Below are 22,406 nucleotides of genomic sequence, written 5' to 3' on the forward strand. Positions count from 1 at the left end.
CAAGCCAACCAGCACAGAAAGTATACTCTACCGCAGGCCGGCGGGAAGGCAGGGTCATCAAACAACGGTCTCCTTACACCAGGGCGGTGGGAAAGCCCAAATCAGGGTCGCAATCCATCCCACACTCGTAAGAAATTGTGGGTTAAGTATTGGAAAAAGGTCATAGTTGGGCGATGGTTAGGAAGAATCCAAGGTAGGGTTTTTGGGGCAATAGGTGACAATTCCACCTTAATTTTGACCCACTGTTTATTTAAAGACCCATGGAACCAGTCTACTGCCCTCATCAGGATAGCTGCCTTATGGTAAAGGGCTAAATCTGGCAACCCAGCCCTTCCAGACTGTTTGAGACGGGTAAGCGTACAGGAATTGGTCTATTTGTCTGTGACACACTGCAAAAAATCTGTGATTTGTGTGATTTTACCCTAAAGGTAGCTTCACACACAACGGATTCACTGCGGATCCCTTGTCATTAATTTTGGATGAGAAGACATACTCGCAGCAGGATTGACAAGCCGTTGCAAGTATGTAAATGCCACCTGTTAACCCCCAAGTGGCTGGAAGGTACAATACCTGGTCCATGCTCCGGCTTGCTTCCAGCGTCTGGATGTGCCGCTCAGCTAATCACTGCGTACTGCGCAGCGCACTGATTGGTTGAGTGGGACGTCCAGCCAGGAACCCCCAAAGCAAGCCGGAGCATGGACCAGGTATTGTACGTTCCAGCCACTGGGGGGTTAACAGGTGGCATTTACATACTTGCAACAGGTTGTCAATCCTGCTGCGAGTATGTCTTCTCATCCAAAATGAATAACAAGGGATCCACTGCGGATCCGTTGTGTGTAAAGCTACCCTAAGGCTGCCTTCACACTGTTGCCATGACATTTTTTTTTGGAAGTCAATGGAAGTTTATGATTTCCCTTGCACACAAAGGGGGAGATTTATCAAACTGGTGTAAAGTGAAACAGGCCCAGTTGCCCCTAGCAACCAATCAGATTCCACCTTTCATTCCTCACAGATTCTTTGAAAAAATGAAAGGTGGAATCTGATTGGTTGCTAGGGGCAACTGAGCCAGTTTCACTTTACACCATGTTTGATAAATCTCCCCCATGGTGGTTTTTTTTTTGCGTTTTTCTCTCCTTTCTGGCATTTTTGTGGCTCTGTGGCAGTTTTTGCAAAACGCAGCAGGCTGAGGGTTTGGCGTTTTTTATTCTGCAAACTATGGTATTTTTCTCCCATAGACTTCAATAGAAGTCTTAAGCTCCACTAAAAAAATGCATATGGCGTTTTCTAGTGGTGCATTTCAGGCAGATAAAAAGCAGCTGTATGGTTCACAAGGGGTTAAATTACCTCCTTTGGACCAGACTATATTATACGGGGTTGGGGGCGGCAGGGAAAGGTTCACTTACCCTCTGGTCTTCTTCTGATTGGCAGCTGAGCAGGGACACTGTTTCAGCCGCTGATTGGCTGCGATGACGCTGGACCATCCGCATTTCAGCCAATCAGCGGCTGCAGCAGTGTCCCGGCTGCAGCCACTGATTCCCAGGCTCTGTATTTGAAGAGGAAGGGCCTAGTACACTTGTAGCTCAGTGTGCCAGGCTCTGCTGAAGATAGAAGACGTTGGGTATCAATAGGACCCCCCCTTTTCCCCTCAGCACTGTATCCATCACAGCAAGGAAGGGGGGCCATGAACCCCCTTCCTTGCTGGGATGGGCACATTGTGACATCAATGTGGCCCCCATGGGGTTAAGTGAGGATGCCATGTTATTCAGTATGGCACACAAAGGTTTAAGTGTGCATGCCATGCATCCATACTTAACCCCTTGTGTGGCAGTCTGCAAACAGTATCTGCCTACTGTAAGGTGCACCTGTCGCAATGATGCTCTTAGCTTCTTTTCGTGTGCTTTCAGATATTGGTATCCTGTGGATTATGTGGGATTTGGTGGACTACGCCGGTGACTAGCGTTGTTTTTTTTTAATTAAATGGTCAAAGAGGCGGTACTGGGGTAATATTGGGAGGGTTAATGTTAGCCATTTTATACCGGCTAACACTAGGTCCGACTTAGTAATGGATTCCGTCTATCAGACAGTGCTGGGGGGAGAAGGGGGGCCCAATTGATACTCTCCCTGACATCTTCTATCTTCAGCAGAGCCTGGCACACTGAGCTACAAGTGTGCCAGGCTCTGCCTCTACAAATATGGAGGGTGGGAATCAGCGTCTGCAGCCGGGACACTGCTGCAGCTGCTGATTGGCTGAGCTGAGAATGCTCATGTGTCATCTCAACCAATCAGTGGCTGAAGCAGTGTCCCTGCATAGCCACTGAAAATAAGAAGAGCTTAGGGTTAGTTAACACACCCAAAATGGAGCACAGTCTTGTCCCCAGGGGGTTCCTTTAATCCCCTGTGGACCAGACTGTGCCATTCTGCCACCCACTCCAGCAAAGAAGGGGTCACTTAACCCCTTCCTTTCTGGAGTGGGTGCATTCAGGTCTGCATTTTTTTACCCAAACATGGACTTCAGCATTAAGTCCATGTCGTTTAGGTTAAAAATACCGACCCGAGACTTTCACACCTAAAGCCAAAAATGCGGCAAAAACACCATGCCACGCCTTGGTGTTTTTTGTGTGGTTATTTTGGTGGGGCATACAAAACGCCACCAAAAACCTATGTGTGAGGGTACCCCCTTAAAGGACAACTCCCGCGGGACCCCAAAAAAAAAAAAAAACACAGACACACACAGACACCATACTCACCATCTCTCCGGTGACGATCGCCACTCGATTCGCCCGCCGTCCGCCTCTCCGTCGCAGCCTTCCGCCATCCAGCGATGTCTCCAACTTCCGGGTCCAGGGGATGGAAAAGGCTGCCAGTGCGCTTGCGCACCGGCAGCCTTTTCATTGGCTGGAGCGCATCACATGGCTTCCAGCAAGCTCAGCCAATCAGGGCTGAGCAAGCTGGAAGCCATGTGATGCGCTCCAGCCAATGAAAAGGCTGCTGGTGCGCATGTGCACCAGCAGCCTTTTCATCCCCATTCACTTTGCATGAAGACGCCGAGGAGGAAGAAGACCCGGACCGCCCCTCGGCTCTGACGTCGTCGTCACCAGATGCCGCCCCGGAGAAGAGGACCGTGACGATCGTAATAGGTAATGTATAAATTCCTTAACTTCCGGGGTGGGGGGTCGGGGGTCCGAAAGTGGGGGAAGGGGGCCAGGCCGGGTATTTAACCACATTACAAAGTTATATAACTTTGTAATGTGTGTTAAATGAGCAAAAAAAAATTTTTGTGGGAGTTGTCCTTTAAGGCTTTGTGTGTTCCCAGCTTGGTATGCTCACAGTTTGCTCTCCCGGACACGCTCTTGGTTAAGATGTTTGTGAAAGAAGGCCTGAATTCTTTTCCAGGAGTCCACTTGTGCATGTGCATGAGCCTTTGGTTCCCCTCCCCAAATCACAGGTTGGCCAACAAGTTTGTGCATAGAAACTGTACACAAGGGAAAATATGGCGGCTCAATGTAATGTCCAGCGTTCGGATAGTACACCACCTCCGGCTTCTCTTTTCCTTCTTCCGCCAGTAGCTGGCAAGCTGTTTGGGCATAGAAGTCGCTCTTCCAGTTCTTGTCATCTTCTCCCACAATGAAAAGAAACTTGCAATCCGCTTTTCCCACAGGGATGAGGCTCCTCCGGTTCGCTTCCTCTAGTGGGTTATGAAATATCTCACTCATATCTACAACTCCCGGCTGGGGGTATTTTAACTTCTTAACATCATAACCAAGAGGGGGCAGAGTGATGTCCTTATAGTGAAGGGCGGTTATAACGTTAGTCACTGAGCCATTCACAACAGCTGAGGCAGCTATGCCTTTAAGGAAGGAGGACATACAAACAACCAGCTCTCCACCTTTAGAATGTCCGAGGAGACCGATTCCCGGACCCTTCACCTGAAAAAGAGAAAACAGTAAAGTGCTCTGCCCGTATCCTGTACATATGAACAAGCCATATGATACAGTCATGGCCAAAAGTTTTGAGAATGACACAAATATTATATTTTCACATGATCTGCTTCCCTCTGATTTTCTGTGTGTTTGTCAGATGTTTTTATCACATACAGAGATATCATTGCAATCACATTATGAGTAACAAAAGCTTATACTGACAGTTAGAATGAGTTAATGCAGCAAGTCAATATTTGCAGTGTTCAGGACCTCTGCAATTCTCCCTGGCTGCTCTCAATCAACTTCTGGACCAAATCCTGACTGATAGCCATCCATTCTTGCACAATCAATGATTTCATTTTGTCAGAACTTGTTGTTTTTTGTTTGTGCACCCGTCTCTTGATGATTGACCACAAGTTCTCAATGGGATTAAGAACTGGAGAGTTTCCAGGCCATGGACCCCAAATCTTTGTTTTGTTCCCTGATCCATTTAGTTATCACCTTTGCTTTATGGCAAGGTGCTCTATCATGCTGGAAAAGGCATTGCTGATCGCCAAACTGCTCTTGGACGGTTGGGAGAAGTTGCTCTTGGAGGACATTCTGGTACCATTCTTTATTCATGGCTGTGTTTTTAGGCAAGACTGTGAGAGAGCCGATTCCTTTGGCTGAGAAGCAACCCCGCACATGAATGGTTTCAGGATGCTTTACAGTTGGCATGAGACAAGACTGGTTTGGATGTCCCAAACAATCAGAAAGGGGATTCATCAGAGAAAGTGACTTTACCCCAGTCCTCAGCAGTCCACTCCCTGTACCTTTTTCAGAATATTAGTCTGTCCCTGATGTTTTTTCTGGAGAGAAGTGGCTTCTTTGCTGCCCTCCTTGAGACCAGGCCTTGCTCCAAGAGTCTCTGCCTCACAGTGCGTGCAGATGCCCTCACACCTGCCTGCTGCCATTCCTGAGCAGGCTCTGCACTGCTGGTAGCCCGATCCCGCAGCTGAAACAATTTTAAGAGACGGTCCTGGCCCTTGCTGGTCTTTCTTGGGCGCCCTGGAGCCCTTTTGGCAACAATAGAACCTCTCTCCTTGAAATTCTTGATGATGCGATAGATTGTTGACTGAGGTGCAATCTTTCTAGCTGCAATACTCTCCCCTGTTAGGCCATTTTTGTGCAGTGCAATGTTGAATGCACGTGTTTCTTTAGAGATAACCATGGTTAACAGAAGAGAAACAATGATGCCAAGCACCAGCCTCCTTTTAAAGTGTCCAGTGGTGTCATTCTTACTTAATCATTGATCTGCAGCCCTGTCCTCATCAACACCCACACCTGTGTTAATGGAGCAATCACTGAAACAATGTTAGCTGGTCCTTTTAAGGCAGGGCTGCAATGATGTTGAAATGTGTTTTGGGGGATAAAGGTCATTTTCTAGGCAAATATTGACTTTGCAAGTAATCGCAGTTAAGCTGATCACTCTTTATAACATTCTGTAGTATATGCAAATTGCCATTTTAAAAACTGAAGCAGTAGACTTTGTAAAAATTAATATTTGTATCATTCTCAAAACTTTTGGCCATGACTGTACTTTCACTTTAAAAGGGGTAGTTCACAAAAAAAACCTTTCAAATCACTTGGTGCCAGAAAGTGATATAGATTTGTAATTTACTTCAATTAAAAAATCTCAAGTCTTCCAGTACTGTTCAGCTGCTGTATGTCCTGCAGGAAGTGCTATTTTTCCCCTGGTCTGGAGAGCAGGAGAGGTTTTCTGTGAGGATTTGCTACTGCTCTAGACAGTTCCTGACATGGACAGAGGTGGCAGCAGAGAGCTTTGTGTCAGACTGGAAAAAAAATTCAGATTTTGGCCTGTATTAGGCCTTACTTTTTGCATCATGGTGCTTAGTTTTATCAGTATTTATTTGGATTAGATTGGCCTTTTTGATTTTTTTTTTATTAATTTTTTTTTCTGATATATGATGTAACCAAAACCTTTTTTTATATTTATGCTGTTTACTAAGTGGGTTTTTCCGGCTATGAAAAAATAATAATAAGTATGTCAAAAACAATACAGAAGCGATACCCACCTCTCTGCACTCCTCCGCTGTCGTCCTACAGGTCTCTGACATAACCCCCCCTCCTCCACTTCCAAGATGAACTCGTCTTGCAAATAACAACCCGCTCACCCAATCACTGGCCGTGACACTGTCCTGCAGTGGTCACTGATTGGCTGAGCAGGCTGTCATCCCCAAGATGAGTCTGTCTTGGAAGTGGAAGCGGGATCCTCCCGTGGACATAGTGGAGACCTGTAGGAGGACACCGGAGGACCGCAGAGAGGATAACCTCTATATTGTTTTGTTTTGTTTTTTTTAAACACTGCAACCACATAGCTATTGTTTTGCATAGCCAGATAGCCCCTTTAATAATAATATATGCTTTGTGTTTTTACATTAACAGGCCAGGGCTAGGATGCCGGTGGCGCGGTTCTCGTGCACATCGCTGTCCTATTCCCGAGCACTGGCCCAGAATGAAGCACTGGAGGCGGGCCTGCTGGCCCCCAGTATGACAAAACCCCTGTGTGACGCGGCTCCATTGATTTCATAACAGAGGGGAGGGGGTTTCATCACACTGGGGACCAGCAGGCCGCCCAATGCTTCATGCTGCAGTCCTGTGGTGGAAGAAGCCAACTGGACACCTGACAGGTGTGGTACCTGCCATTCAGCCATTTCCTGCTGCAGTCACTTGATTCTGCCATTGAAAGGTTTAAAGGAGTAGTGTGACGAAAAATATTTTCCCCTATTCCCTCGCCACATGAAAAGTTATTTAACTTCAAAATATACTTTAATAGCCAATTCAGCATCTTGCCCCACTTTACCTGGTCCCGCTGTCCTCTGGAAGTGGCTTACTTCTGGGTTCGTCAGGACCATCTTACAGGGGGCGCCTCCTTGGGTTGGGATGCAGGGCCGACTACGTCACGATCCAGGGCGTTCCTCCGAGCTCCCTCGTAAGATGGTCCTGGCAAACCTGGAAGTAAGCTACTTCCGGTGGCCAGTGGGACCAGGGAAAGTGGGGTAAGATGCTGGAATTGGCTACCAAAGTATATTATCAAGTTATATAACGTTTCATGTGGGGAGGGAATGGGGGATAACATTTTTCGCCGCACTAGTCTTTTAAGCGACTGCCATAAGCAGGATTGCTGTTCCCAGTCAATAGCAGCTGACCCCCACTGTGTATGGGAAATCCACAGCCTCTGGGCTACATGTTGCTGTACCATGTGAAGGATACTACTGACATAAGACCCCACCTGAGGATGCCGCAGCATGAAGTTTACCGCTTCTTCAAAGTATTCCAGCCGCAGGTCCTTCATCTCTTTAGGTAGATCCTCGTACTTATAATAAGCTAATGCCAGGGTGGCAAATCCTTTATCAGCCAGCAGGGACGCCTTGTAATCCAGGAGTCCTCCGCCCGTACCTTGTACCTCTATAACTCCTGGAAATGGACCGGGACCTGTACAGATAATATATAGTTATAATAACTGAAGAGGTAGCACAGTCCTTACATGCTTATTAGGGTCACGTCCCAGATATTCAGGGTGACATCTACTATGGCTAACAACTTGGGGTGTGCGACCTGTGTGCCTGCACAGGGCGCCTCACTCCCGGACAGCTGGGGGCCTGCACCGTACATCTAACTAGAAATAGAAGTTAGATGTGCTGTGTGTCTGCCGGAGCGCCCCCCAGCTGGCCTCCCGCTCACCCTCCTCCTAGGTTCTGGCACACAGCACATCTAACTTCTATTTCTAGTTAGATGTGCAGCGCAGGTCTCTGCCAGAGCGCCCCTGGCCACCCTCCTCCCGCACTGGTTAGTTCCTCCCCTGCGCGGCACCGTACCGTCACCCGGACCGCACGTCCAGCCAACTAGTAAGGGGATGTGCGGTCTGGGTGAAGTCAAGCTACGACGGTACTCTGGTAAGAGAACTCTCGGCGGGGGTGGTAGCTGTTCGGAGGGCTGGGGTGATAGTTGTTTGGGGAGCTGTAGTTGGGTGGGGGGCTGGGGGTGGTAGTTGTTTGGGAAGCTGTAGTTGGGTGGGGGGCTGTAGTTTGGGGGGCTGGGGGTGGTAGTTGTGTGGGGGGCTGGGGGTGGTAGTTGTGTGGGCTGTGGTTGTTACAGGGGGCTGGTAGTTTGGGGGGCTTGGGGTGGTAGTTGTGTGGGGGGCTGGAGGTAATAGTTGTGTGTGGAGCTGTAGTTGGATGGGGGCTGTAGTTGTGTGGGGGGCTGGGGGTGGTAGTTGTGTGGGTGCTGTCGTTGTGTGGGAGGGCTGGGGCGGTAGTTGTTTGGGGGGCTGGGGGTGGTAGTTGTGTAGGGGGCTGGAGGTAATAGTTGTGTGGGTGCTGTTGTTGTGTGGGGGGGCTGGGAGCTGTAGTTGGGTGGGGGGCTGGAGCTAATAGTTGTGCGGGAAACTAGTTGGGTGGGGGGCTGGGGGTGTTAGTTGAGTGGGAAGCTGGGGGTGTTAGTTGTGTGTATGGCGGGGGGGTCGGTTGATGGTTGATGTCTGGAGGGGTGCGAGGCTGAAGGAGCTTTATGTTACCTTAAATGGGGGGGAGGGGGGGGGGGGGCACTTAAAAAAAAAGCTTTTGCACAGGGCGCCATTAACCCTAAGTCACCCACCTTACCAGGGTCCTGAACTGCAATCACTGCATTTCTGAAACAGTATATGAGGAGAATGATACTGTATATAATAACTGCTGTACAGGGGTCTGAGAGAGCTGGGTGATACCGCTGCAGTATAGGAGGATATGATACTGTATATAGTGACACTGCCATACAGGAGCCTGGGAGAGCTGGGTGATACCACTGCAGTATAGGAGGATATGATACTGTATATAGTGACACTGCCATACAGGAGCCTGGGAGAGCTGGGTGATACCACTGCAGTATAGGAGGATATGATACTGTATATAGTGACACTGCCATACAGGAGCCTGGGAGAGCTGGGTGATACCACTGCAGTATAGGAGGATATGATACTGTATATAGTGACACTGCCATACAGGAGCCTGGGAGATCTGGGTGATACCGCTGCAGTATAGGAGGGTATGTTACTGTATATAGGAGCCTGGGAGAGCTGGGTGATACCGCTGCAGTATAGGAGGGTATGTTACTGTATACAGGAGCCTGGGAGAGCTGGGTGATACCGCTGCAGTATAGGAGGGTATGTTACTGTATACAGGAGCCTGGGAGAGCTGGGTGATACCGCTGCAGTATAGGAGGAGATGATACGGTATATAGTGACACTGCCATACAGGAGCCTGGGAGAGCTGGGTGATACCGCTGCAGTATAGGAGGATATGATACGGTATATAGTGACACTGCCATACAGGAGCCTGGGAGAGCTGGGTGATACCACTGCAGTATAGGAGGATATGATACTGTATATAGTGACACTGCCATACAGGAGCCTGGGAGAGCTGGGTGATACCGCTGCAGTATTGGAGGGTATGTTACTGTATACAGGAGCCTGGGAGAGCTGGGTGATACCGATGCAGTATAGGAGGGTATGTTACTGTATACAGGAGCCTGGGAGAGCTGGGTGATACCGCTGCAGTATAGTAGGAGATGATACGGTATATAGTAGCCAGGGCTGTGGAGTAGGTAAGCCGTAGCTCCGTCTCCTGCTCCTTCATAAATGGCCGGTCAGATACCAGGGGAGTTATTTATCACACTGGCTCAGCAGCTTCTCCATAATGTCCTACATGATCCTGGGGCGATTCTGAGGGAATAAGGAAAGATATAAAGGTTCACACATAGTGATATAGAGGGGTCACACATAGTGATATATAGAGGGGTCACACATAGTGATATAGAGAGGGGGTCACACATAGTGATATAGAGAGGGGGTCACACATAGTGATATAGAGGGGTCACACATAGTGATATATAGAGGGGTCACACATAGTGATATAGAGAGGGGGTCACACATAGTGATATAGAGAGGGGTCACACATAGTGATATATAGAGGGGTCACACATAGTGATATATAGAGAGGGGTCACACATAGTGATATAGAGGGGTCACACATAGTGATATATAGAGGGGTCACACATAGTGATATATAGAGGGGTCACACATAGTGATATAGAGAGGGGTCACACATAGTGATATAGAGAGGGGTCACACATAGTGATATATAGAGAGGGGTCACACATAGTGATATATAGAGAGGGGTCACACATAGTGATATAGAGAAGTCACACATAGTGATATATAGAGGGGTCACACATAGTGATATAGAGAGGGGTCACACATAGTGATATAGAGAGGGGTCACACATAGTGATATAGAGGGGGGTCACACATAGTGATATAGAGGGGTCACACATAGTGATATAGAGAGGGGTCACACATAGTGATATATAGAGAGGGGGTCACACATAGTGATATAGAGGGGGGTCACACATAGTGATATATAGAGGGGTCACACATAGTGATATAGAGGGGGGTCACACATAGTGATATATAGAGGGGTCACACATAGTGATATATAGAGAGGGGTCACACATAGTGATATATAGAGAGGGGGTCACACATAGTGATATATAGAGGGGTCACACATAGTGATATAGAGAGGGGTCACACATAGTGATATAGAGAGGTCACACATAGTGATATAGAGGGGTCACACATAGTGATATAGAGAGGGGTCACACATAGTGATATAGAGGGGTCACACATAGTGATATAGAGGGGTCACACATAGTGATATAGAGGGGGGTCACACATAGTGATATAGAGAGGGGTCACACATAGTGATATAGAGAGGGGTCACACAGTGATATAGAGAGGGGTCACACATAGTGATATAGAGAGGGGTCACACATAGTGATATAGAGGGGTCACACATAGTGATATAGAGAGGGGTCACACAGTGATATAGAGGGGTCACACATAGTGATATAGAGAGGGATCACACATAGTGATATAGAGGGGGGTCACACATAGTGATATAGAGGGGTCACACATAGTGATATAGAGAGGTCACACATAGTGATATAGAGAGGGGGTCACACATAGTGATATAGAGAGGGGTCACACATAGTGATATAGAGGGGGTCACACATAGTGATATAGAGAGGGGTCACACATAGTGATATATAGAGGGGTCACACATAGTGATATATAGAGGGGTCACACATAGTGATATATAGAGGGGTCACACATAGTGATATAGAGAGGGGTCACACATAGTGATATATAGAGGGGTCACACATAGTGATATATAGAGGGGTCACACATAGTGATATATAGAGGGGTCACACATAGTGATATAGAGAGGGGGTCACACATAGTGATATAGAGTGGTCACACATAGTGATATATAGAGGGGTCACACATAGTGATATAGAGAGGGGTCACACATAGTGATATAGAGAGGGGGTCACACATAGTGATATAGAGAGGGGTCACACATAGTGATATAGAGGGGGTCACACATAGTGATATAGAGAGGGGTCACACATAGTGATATAGAGGGGTCACACAGTGATATAGAGAGGGGTCACACACAGTGATATAGAGAGGGGTCACACATAGTGATATAGAGGGGTCACACATAGTGATATAGAGAGGGGGTCACACATAGTGATATAGAGAGGGGTCACACATAGTGATATAGAGAGGGGGTCACACATAGTGATATAGAGAGGGATCACACATAGTGATATAGAGAGGGGGTCACACATAGTGATATAGAGAGGGGGTCACACATAGTGATATAGAGAGGGATCACACATAGTGATATAGAGAGGGGGTCACACATAGTGATATAGAGAGGGATCACACATAGTGATATAGAGGGGGGTCACACATAGTGATATAGAGGGGTCACACATAGTGATAGAGAGGGGTCACACATAGTGATATAGAGAGGGGTCACACATAGTGATATAGAGAGGGGTCACACATAGTGATATAGAGAGGGGGTCACACATAGTGATATAGAGAGGGGTCACACATAGTGATATAGAGGGGTCACACATAGTGATATAGAGGGGGGTCACACATAGTGATATAGAGAGGGGTCACACATAGTGATATAGAGAGGGGTCACACATAGTGATATAGAGGGGTCACACATAGTGATATAGAGGGGTCACACATAGTGATATATAGAGGGGTCACACATAGTGATATATAGAGGGGTCACACATAGTGATATATAGAGGGGTCACACATAGTGATATATAGAGGGGGGTCACACATAGTGATATAGAGGGGTCACACATAGTGATATAGAGAGGGGTCACACATAGTGATATATAGAGAGGGGGTCACACATAGTGATATATAGAGGGGTCACACATAGTGATATATAGAGGGGGGTCACACATGGTGATATAGAGGGGTCACACATAGTGATATAGAGAGGGGTCACACATAGTGATATAGAGAGGGGGTCACACATAGTGATATAGAGGGGTCACACATAGTGATATAGAGGGGTCACACATAGTGATATATAGAGGGGGGTCACACATAGTGATATAGAGAGGGGTCACACATAGTGATATAGAGAGGGGTCACACATAGTGATATAGAGGGGGGTCACACATAGTGATATAGAGGGGTCACACATAGTGATATAGAGAGGGGTCACACATAGTGATATAGAGAGGGGTCACACATAGTGATATAGAGAGGTCACACATAGTGATATAGGGGGGTCACACATAGTGATATAGAGAGGGGTCACACATAGTGATATAGAGAGGGGTCACACATAGTGATATAGAGAGGGGGTCACACATAGTGATATAGAGAGGGGTCACACATAGTGATATATAGAGGGGTCACACATAGTGATATATAGAGGGGTCACACATAGTGATATAGAGAGGGGTCACACATAGTGATATAGAGAGGGGTCACACATAGTGATATAGAGAGGGGTCACACATAGTGATATAGAGAGGGGTCACACATAGTGATATAGAGGGGTCACACATAGTGATATAGAGAGGGGTCACACATAGTGATATAGAGGGGTCACACATAGTGATATAGAGGGGTCACACATAGTGATATAGAGGGGTCACACATAGTGATATAGAGAGGGGTCACACATAGTGATATAGAGAGGGGTCACACATAGTGATATAGAGGGGTCACACATAGTGATATAGAGGGGTCACACATAGTGATATAGAGAGGGGTCACACATAGTGATATAGAGGGGTCACACATAGTGATATAGAGGGGTCACACATAGTGATATAGAGAGGTCACACATAGTGATATAGAGAGGGGTCACACATAGTGATATAGAGAGGTCACACATAGTGATATAGAGGGGTCACACATAGTGATATAGAGGGGGGTCATGCATAGTGATATAGAGGGGTCACACATAGTGATATAGAGAGGGATCACACATAGTGATATAGAGGGGGGGTCACACATAGTGATATAGAGGGGTCACACATAGTGATATAGAGAGGTCACACATAGTGATATAGAGAGGGGTCACACATAGTGATATAGAGAGGGGTCACACATAGTGATATAGAGGGGTCACACATAGTGATATAGAGAGGGGTCACACATAGTGATATATAGAGGGGTCACACATAGTGATATATAGAGGGGTCACACATAGTGATATATAGAGGGGTCACACATAGTGATATATAGAGGGGTCACACATAGTGATATAGAGAGGGGGTCACACATAGTGATATAGAGAGGGGGTCACACATAGTGATATAGAGGGGTCACACATAGTGATATATAGAGGGGTCACACATAGTGATATATAGAGGGGTCACACATAGTGATATAGAGGGGTCACACATAGTGATATAGAGAGGGGTCACACATAGTGATATAGAGAGGGGGTCACACATAGTGATATAGAGAGGGGGTCACACATAGTGATATAGAGGGGTCACACATAGTGATATATAGAGGGGTCACACATAGTGATATAGAGAGGGGGTCACACATATTGATATAGAGGGGTCACACACAGTGATATATAGAGGGGTCACACACAGTGATATATAGAGGGGTCACACATAGTGATATAGAGAGGGGTCACACATAGTGATATAGAGGGATCACACATAGTGATATATAGAGGGGTCACACATAGTGATATATAGAGGGGTCACACATAGTGATATAGAGGGGTCACACATAGTGATATAGAGAGGGGGTCACACATAGTGATATAGAGAGGGGGTCACACATAGTGATATAGAGAGGGGGTCACACATAGTGATATAGAGGGGTCACACATAGTGATATATAGAGGGGTCACACATAGTGATATAGAGAGGGGGTCACACATATTGATATAGAGGGGTCACACACAGTGATATATAGAGGGGTCACACACAGTGATATATAGAGGGGTCACACATAGTGATATAGAGAGGGGTCACACATAGTGATATAGAGGGGTCACACATAGTGATATATAGAGGGGTCACACATAGTGATATATAGAGGGGTCACACATAGTGATATAGAGAGGGGGTCACACATAGTGATATAGAGAGGGGGTCACACATAGTGATATAGAGGGGTCACACATAGTGATATATAGAGGGGTCACACATAGTGATATAGAGAGGGGGTCACACATAGTGATATAGAGGGGTCACACACAGTGATATATAGAGGGGTCACACATAGTGATATAGAGAGGGGTCACACATAGTGATATAGAGAGGGGTCACACATAGTGATATAGAGAGGTCACACATAGTGATATAGAGGGGGGTCACACATAGTGATATAGAGAGGGGTCACACATAGTGATATAGAGGGGTCACACATAGTGATATAGAGAGGGGTCACACATAGTGATATAGAGAGGGGTCACACAGTGATATAGAGAGGGGTCACACATAGTGATATAGAGGGGTCACACATAGTGATATAGAGGGGTCACACATAGTGATATAGAGAGGGGTCACACATAGTGATATAGAGAGGGGTCACACACAGTGATATAGAGAGGGGTCACACATAGTGATATAGAGGGGTCACACATAGTGATATAGAGAGGGGTCACACATAGTGATATAGAGAGGGGTCACACATAGTGATATAGAGAGGGGTCACACATAGTGATATAGAGAGGGGGTCACACATAGTGATATAGAGAGGGGTCACACATAGTGATATAGAGGGGTCACACATAGTGATATAGAGGGGGGTCACACATAGTGATATAGAGAGGGGTCACACATAGTGATATAGAGAGGGGTCACACATAGTGATATAGAGAGGGGGTCACACATAGTGATATAGAGAGGGGTCACACATAGTGATATAGAGGGATCACACATAGTGATATATAGAGGGGTCACACATAGTGATATATAGAGGGGTCACACATAGTGATATAGAGGGGTCACACATAGTGATATAGAGAGGGGTCACACATAGTGAAATAGAGGGGTCACACATAGTGATATAGAGAGGGGTCACACATAGTGATATAGAGGGGTCACACATAGTGATATAGAGAGGGGGTCACACAGTGATATAGAGAGGGGTCACACATAGTGATATATAGAGGGGTCACACATAGTGATATAGAGGGGTCACACATAGTGATAAAGAGAGGGGTCACACATAGTGATATAGAGGGGTCACACATAGTGATATAGAGAGGAGTCACACATAGTGATATAGAGAGGAGTCACACATAGTGATATAGAGAGGGGGTCACACATAGTGATATAGAGAGGGGGTCACACATAGTGATATAGAGAGGGGTCACACATAGTGATATAGAGAGGGGTCACACATAGTGATATAGAGGGGTCACACATAGTGATATAGAGGGGGGTCACACATAGTGATATAGAGAGGGGTCACACATAGTGATATAGAGGGGTCACACATAGTGATATAGAGGGGTCACACATAGTGATATAGAGGGGTCACACAGTGATATAGAGGGGGGTCACACATAGTGATATAGAGAGGGGTCACACATAGTGATATAGAGAGGGGTCACACAGTGATATAGAGAGGGGTCACACATAGTGATATAGAGAGGGGTCACACAGTGATATAGAGGGGTCACACATAGTGATATAGAGGGGTCACACATAGTGATATAGAGAGGTCACACATAGTGATATAGAGAGGGGTCACACATAGTGATATAGAGAGGTCACACATAGTGATATAGAGGGGTCACACATAGTGATATAGAGGGGGGTCACGCATAGTGATATAGAGGGGTCACACATAGTGATATAGAGAGGGATCACACATAGTGATATAGAGGGGGGTCACACATAGTGATATAGAGGGGTCACACATAGTGATATAGAGAGGTCACACATAGTGATATAGAGAGGGGTCACACATAGTGATATAGAGAGGGGTCACACATAGTGATATAGAGGGGTCACACATAGTGATATAGAGAGGGGTCACACATAGTGATATATAGAGGGGTCACACATAGTGATATATAGAGGGGTCACACATAGTGATATATAGAGGGGTCACACATAGTGATATAGAGAGGGGGTCACACATAGTGATATAGAGAGGGGGTCACACATAGTGATATAGAGGGGTCACACATAGTGATATATAGAGGGGTCACACATAGTGATATATAGAGGGGTCACACATAGTGATATAGAGGGGTCACACATAGTGATATAGAGGGGTCACACAGTGATATAGAGGGGGGTCACACATAGTGATATAGAGAGGGGTCACACATAGTGATATAGAGAGGGGTCACACAGTGATATAGAGGGGGTCACACATAGTGATATAGAGAGGGTCACACACAGTGATATAGAGGGGGGGTCACACATAGTGATATAGAGAGGGGTCACACATAGTGATATAGAGAGGGGTCACACAGTGATATAGAGGGGTCACACATAGTGATATAGAGGGGTCACACATAGTGATATAGAGGGGGGTCACACATAGTGATATAGAGGGGTCACACATAGTGATAGAGAGGGGTCACACATAGTGATATAGAGAGGGGGTCACACATAGTGATATAGAGAGGGGGTCACACATAGTGATATAGAGGGGTCACACATAGTGATATATAGAGGGGTCACACATAGTGATATAGAGAGGGGGTCACACATATTGATATAGAGGGGTCACACACAGTGATATATAGAGGGGTCACACACAGTGATATATAGAGGGGTCACACATAGTGATATAGAGAGGGGTCACACATAGTGATATAGAGGGGTCACACATAGTGATATATAGAGGGGTCACACATAGTGATATATAGAGGGGTCACACATAGTGATATAGAGAGGGGGTCACACATAGTGATATAGAGAGGGGGTCACACATAGTGATATAGAGGGGTCACACATAGTGATATATAGAGGGGTCACACATAGTGATATAGAGAGGGGGTCACACATAGTGATATAGAGGGGTCACACACAGTGATATATAGAGGGGTCACACATAGTGATATAGAGAGGGGTCACACATAGTGATATAGAGAGGGGTCACACATAGTGATATAGAGAGGTCACACATAGTGATATAGAGGGGGGTCACACATAGTGATATAGAGAGGGGTCACACATAGTGATATAGAGAGGGGTCACACATAGTGATATAGAGAGGGGTCACACATAGTGATATAGAGGGGTCACACAGTGATATAGAGAGGGGTCACACATAGTGATATAGAGGGGTCACACATAGTGATATAGAGGGGTCACACATGGTGATATAGAGGGGTCACACAGTGATATAGAGAGGGGTCACACATAGTGATATAGAGGGGTCACACATAGTGATATAGAGGGGTCACACATGGTGATATAGAGAGGGGTCACACATAGTGATATAGAGAGGGGTCACACACAGTGATATAGAGAGGGGTCACACATAGTGATATAGAGGGGTCACACATAGTGATATAGAGGGGTCACACATAGTGATATAGAGAGGGGTCACACATAGTGATATAGAGAGGGGTCACACATAGTGATATAGAGAGGGGTCACACATAGTGATATAGAGAGGGGTCACACATAGTGATATAGAGAGGGGGTCACACATAGTGATATAGAGAGGGGTCACACATAGTGATATAGAGGGGTCACACATAGTGATATAGAGGGGGGTCACACATAGTGATATAGAGAGGGGTCACACATAGTAATATAGAGAGGGGGTCACACATAGTGATATAGAGAGGGGTCACACATAGTGATATAGAGGGATCACACATAGTGATATATAGAGGGGTCACACATAGTGATATAGAGGGGTCACACATAGTGATATAGAGAGGGGGTCACACATAGTGATATAGAGGGGTCACACATAGTGATATATAGAGGGGTCACACATAGTGATATAGAGAGGGGTCACACATAGTGATATAGAGGGGTCACACATAGTGATATATAGAGGGGTCACACATAGTGATATATAGAGGGGTCACACATAGTGATATAGAGAGGGGGGTCACACATAGTGATATAGAGGGGTCACACATAGTGATATAGAGAGGGGTCACACACAGTGATATAGAGAGGGGTCACACATAGTGATATAGAGAGGGGTCACACATAGTGATATATAGAGGGGTCACACATAGTGATATAGAGGGGTCACACATAGTGATATAAAGAGGGGTCACACATAGTGATATAGAGGGGTCACACATAGTGATATAGAGAGGGGTCACACATAGTGATATAGAGGGGTCACACATAGTGATATAGAGAGGGGGTCACACATAGTGATATAGAGAGGGGTCACACATAGTGATATAGAGAGGGGTCACACATAGTGATATAGAGAGGGGGTCACACATAGTGATATAGAGGGGTCACACATAGTGATATATAGAGGGGTCACACATAGTGATATATAGAGGGGTCACACATAGTGATATAGAGGGGTCACACAGTGATATAGAGAGGGGTCACACATAGTGATATAGAGGGGTCACACATAGTGATATAGAGGGGTCACACATAGTGATATAGAGAGGGGTCACACATAGTGATATAGAGAGGGGTCACACATAGTGATATAGAGAGGGGTCACACATAGTGATATAGAGAGGGGTCACACATAGTGATATAGAGAGGGGTCACACATAGTGATATAGAGAGGGGTCACACATAGTGATATAGAGAGGGGGTCACACATAGTGATATAGAGAGGGGGTCACACATAGTGATATAGAGGGGTCACACATAGTGATATAGAGAGGGGTCACACATAGTGATATAGAGAGGGGTCACACATAGTGATATAGAGAGGGGGTCACACATAGTGATATAGAGAGGGGGTCACACATAGTGATATAGAGGGGTCACACATAGTGATATAGAGAGGGGTCACACATAGTGATATAGAGGGGTCACACATAGTGATATAGAGGAGTCACACATAGTGATATAGAGAGGGGTCACACATAGTGATATAGAGAGGGGTCACACATAGTGATATAGAGGAGTCACACATAGTGATATAGTGGGGTCACACATAGTGATATAGAGGGGTCACACATAGTGATATAGAGGGGTCACACATAGTGATATAGAGAGTGGTCACACATAGTGATATAGAGAGGGGTCACACATAGTGATATAGAGGGGGTCACACATAGTGATATAGAGGGGTCACACATAGTGATATAGAGAGGTCACACATAGTGATATAGAGGGGGGTCACACATAGTGATATATAGAGAGGGGTCACACATAGTGATATAGAGGGGTCACACATAGTGATATAGAGAGGGGTCACACATAGTGATATAGAGAGGGGTCACACATAGTGATATAGAGGGGGGTCACACATAGTGATATAGAGAGGGGGTCACACATAGTGATATAGAGAGGGGTCACACATAGTGATATAGAGGGGGGTCACACATAGTGATATATAGAGGGGGTCACACATAGTGATATAGAGAGGGGTCACACATAGTGATATAGAGGGGGGTCACACATAGTGATATAGAGGGGTCACACATAGTGATATAGAGGGGGGTCACACATAGTGATATAGAGGGGTCACACATAGTGATATAGAGGGGTCACACATAGTGATATAGAGGGATCACACATAGTGATATATAGAGGGGGTCACACATAGTGATATAGAGAGGGGTCACACATAGTGATATAGAGGGGGGTCACACATAGTGATATAGAGAGGGGGTCACACATAGTGATATAGAGAGGGGTCACACATAGTGATATAGAGGGGGGTCACACATAGTGATATAGAGGGGTCACACATAGTGATATAGAGGGGTCACACATAGTGATATAGAGGGGTCACACATAGTGATATAGAGGGGTCAGCCGTGGTGTCCCGCCTCACTCACTGATTGGCTCTGTGAGGACATGACATCACAGGATCTGGAATCTGGCAGGGAAGCATGTGCCATGGCTGTATAGGGGGATCTGTTACTGTATATAGTGACACTGCCATACAGGAGCCTGGGAGAGCTGGGTGATGCCGCTGCAGTATAGGAGGATATGATACTGTATATAGTGACACTGCCATACAGGAGCCTGGGAGAGCTGGGTGATACCGCTGCAGTATAGGAGGATATGATACTGTATATAGTGACACTGCCATACAGGAGCCTGGGAGAGCTGGGTGATACCGCTCCGGTACCGGCCCGGTTCCCCCATAGCAGCTTGTGCACTCACCGGGCGGCAGGAAGAGGCTCCCCCGCACCCGTCCATCCCGCACCGGCTCCCGGGTCACCCCTTCCCCCATGAAGCTCCTCTCCTGGGCGGCCTCAGCCAGCAGAGCCCCGGGCGGCCGGTGGGCCTGGTGCAGGGAGAAGCGCAGCTGGAAGGGGCTCTGCACGTCCTTCTTGATCAGCCTCCTGAGGGGAGTCCGGGGCTCCAGGGACCACAGGGGCCCCTCCGGCTCCACTCCGGTGTAGCTGCCGCCTTCCAGGGCCGGGCTCCGGGACAGCTCCAGCTCCCCGCCGCCGTCCGCCTGGTACAGGGCCACGGAGGTGAACAGCTCCCCGGCCTCATCGGTCAGAGCGGTGCGGAGAGTGACCGGCTGCCCGGGGCTCAGCCCGCGGACCCGGAGCTGCAGAGGCCGGTCATAGAGACAGCGGCCCGGGGACACCTGCATACACAGCCCGGACATAGCGCGACCGCACCGGGGAACAGCGGGGAGACGTCTGCGGAGCACGGAGAGCATAGTGCCCGGGTTATGTGCGCAGAAATGGCGGAGAGTCACCGAGTAGTGTGGGCACAGTGCCCGGTATACCAGCAGCTGCCAGAGGACTTACATAAGAAGAACAGCCAGAGTGTATATATATACCGGGGGCAGCCAGAGTGTGTATATATATACCGGGGGCAGCCAGAGTGTGTGTATATATATATATATACCTGGGGCAGCCAGAGTGTGTATATATATACCGGGGGCAGCCAGAGTGTGTGTATATATATATATATACCTGGGGCAGCCAGAGTATATATATATACCTGGGGCAGCCAGAGTGTGTGTATATATATATATATATATATACCTGGGGCAGCCAGAGTATATATATATACCAGGGGCAGCCAGAGTGTGTATATATATACCGGGGGCAGCCAGAGTGTGTATATATATACCGGGGGCAGCCAGAGTGTGTGTATATATATATATATACCTGGGGCAGCCAGAGTATATATATATACCAGGGGCAGCCAGAGTGTGTATATATATACCGGGGGCAGCCAGAGTGTGTGTGTATATATATATATACCTGGGGCAGCCAGAGTGTGTGTATATATATATATATACCTGGGGCAGCCAGAGTATATATATATACCAGGGGCAGCCAGAGTGTGTATATATATACCGGGGGCAGCCAGAGTGTGTATATATATACCGGGGGCAGCCAGAGTGTGTGTATATATATATATATACCTGGGGCAGCCAGAGTATATATATATACCAGGGGCAGCCAGAGTGTGTATATATATACCGGGGGCAGCCAGAGTGTGTATATATATACCGGGGGCAGCCAGAGTGTGTGTGTATATATATATATACCTGGGGCAGCCAGAGTGTGTGTATATATATATATATACCTGGGGCAGCCAGAGTATATATATATACCAGGGGCAGCCAGAGTGTGTATATATATACCGGGGGCAGCCAGAGTGTGTATATATATACCGGGGGCAGCCAGAGTGTGTGTATATATATATATATACCTGGGGCAGCCAGAGTATATATATATACCAGGGGCAGCCAGAGTGTGTATATATATACCGGGGGCAGCCAGAGTGTGTATATATATACCGGGGGCAGCCAGAGTGTGTGTGTATATATATATATACCTGGGGCAGCCAGAGTGTGTGTATATATATATATATACCTGGGGCAGCCAGAGTATATATATATACCAGGGGCAGCCAGAGTGTGTATATATATACCGGGGGCAGCCAGAGTGTGTATATATATACCGGGGGCAGCCAG

The 22,406-nt window shown here is 46.8% G+C and overlaps 2 protein-coding genes across 2 annotated transcripts in view; both read right to left on the bottom strand.

Moving 5' to 3' along the window:
• LOC138770243 (acyl-coenzyme A thioesterase 1-like) overlaps window positions 1-22,406 on the bottom strand; it is a 40,907-nt gene that overhangs the window by 9,519 nt on the left and 8,982 nt on the right. The gene's annotated exons all lie outside the window — the stretch shown is intronic.
• LOC138770314 (acyl-coenzyme A thioesterase 1-like) lies at window positions 1,099-21,185 on the bottom strand. Its single transcript, XM_069949314.1, has 4 exons — window positions 20,624-21,185; window positions 7,213-7,415; window positions 3,292-3,926; window positions 1,099-2,678 (listed from the first exon to the last, which is right to left on the bottom strand). The coding sequence occupies exons 1-3, from the start codon at window positions 21,132-21,134 to the stop codon at window positions 3,324-3,326; spliced, it is 1,317 nt and encodes a 438-aa protein (XP_069805415.1). The 5' UTR covers window positions 21,135-21,185; the 3' UTR covers window positions 1,099-2,678; window positions 3,292-3,323.

This window comes from Dendropsophus ebraccatus, chromosome 13, assembly GCF_027789765.1.
Source record: "Dendropsophus ebraccatus isolate aDenEbr1 chromosome 13, aDenEbr1.pat, whole genome shotgun sequence".
NCBI lineage: Eukaryota > Metazoa > Chordata > Amphibia > Anura > Hylidae > Dendropsophus > Dendropsophus ebraccatus.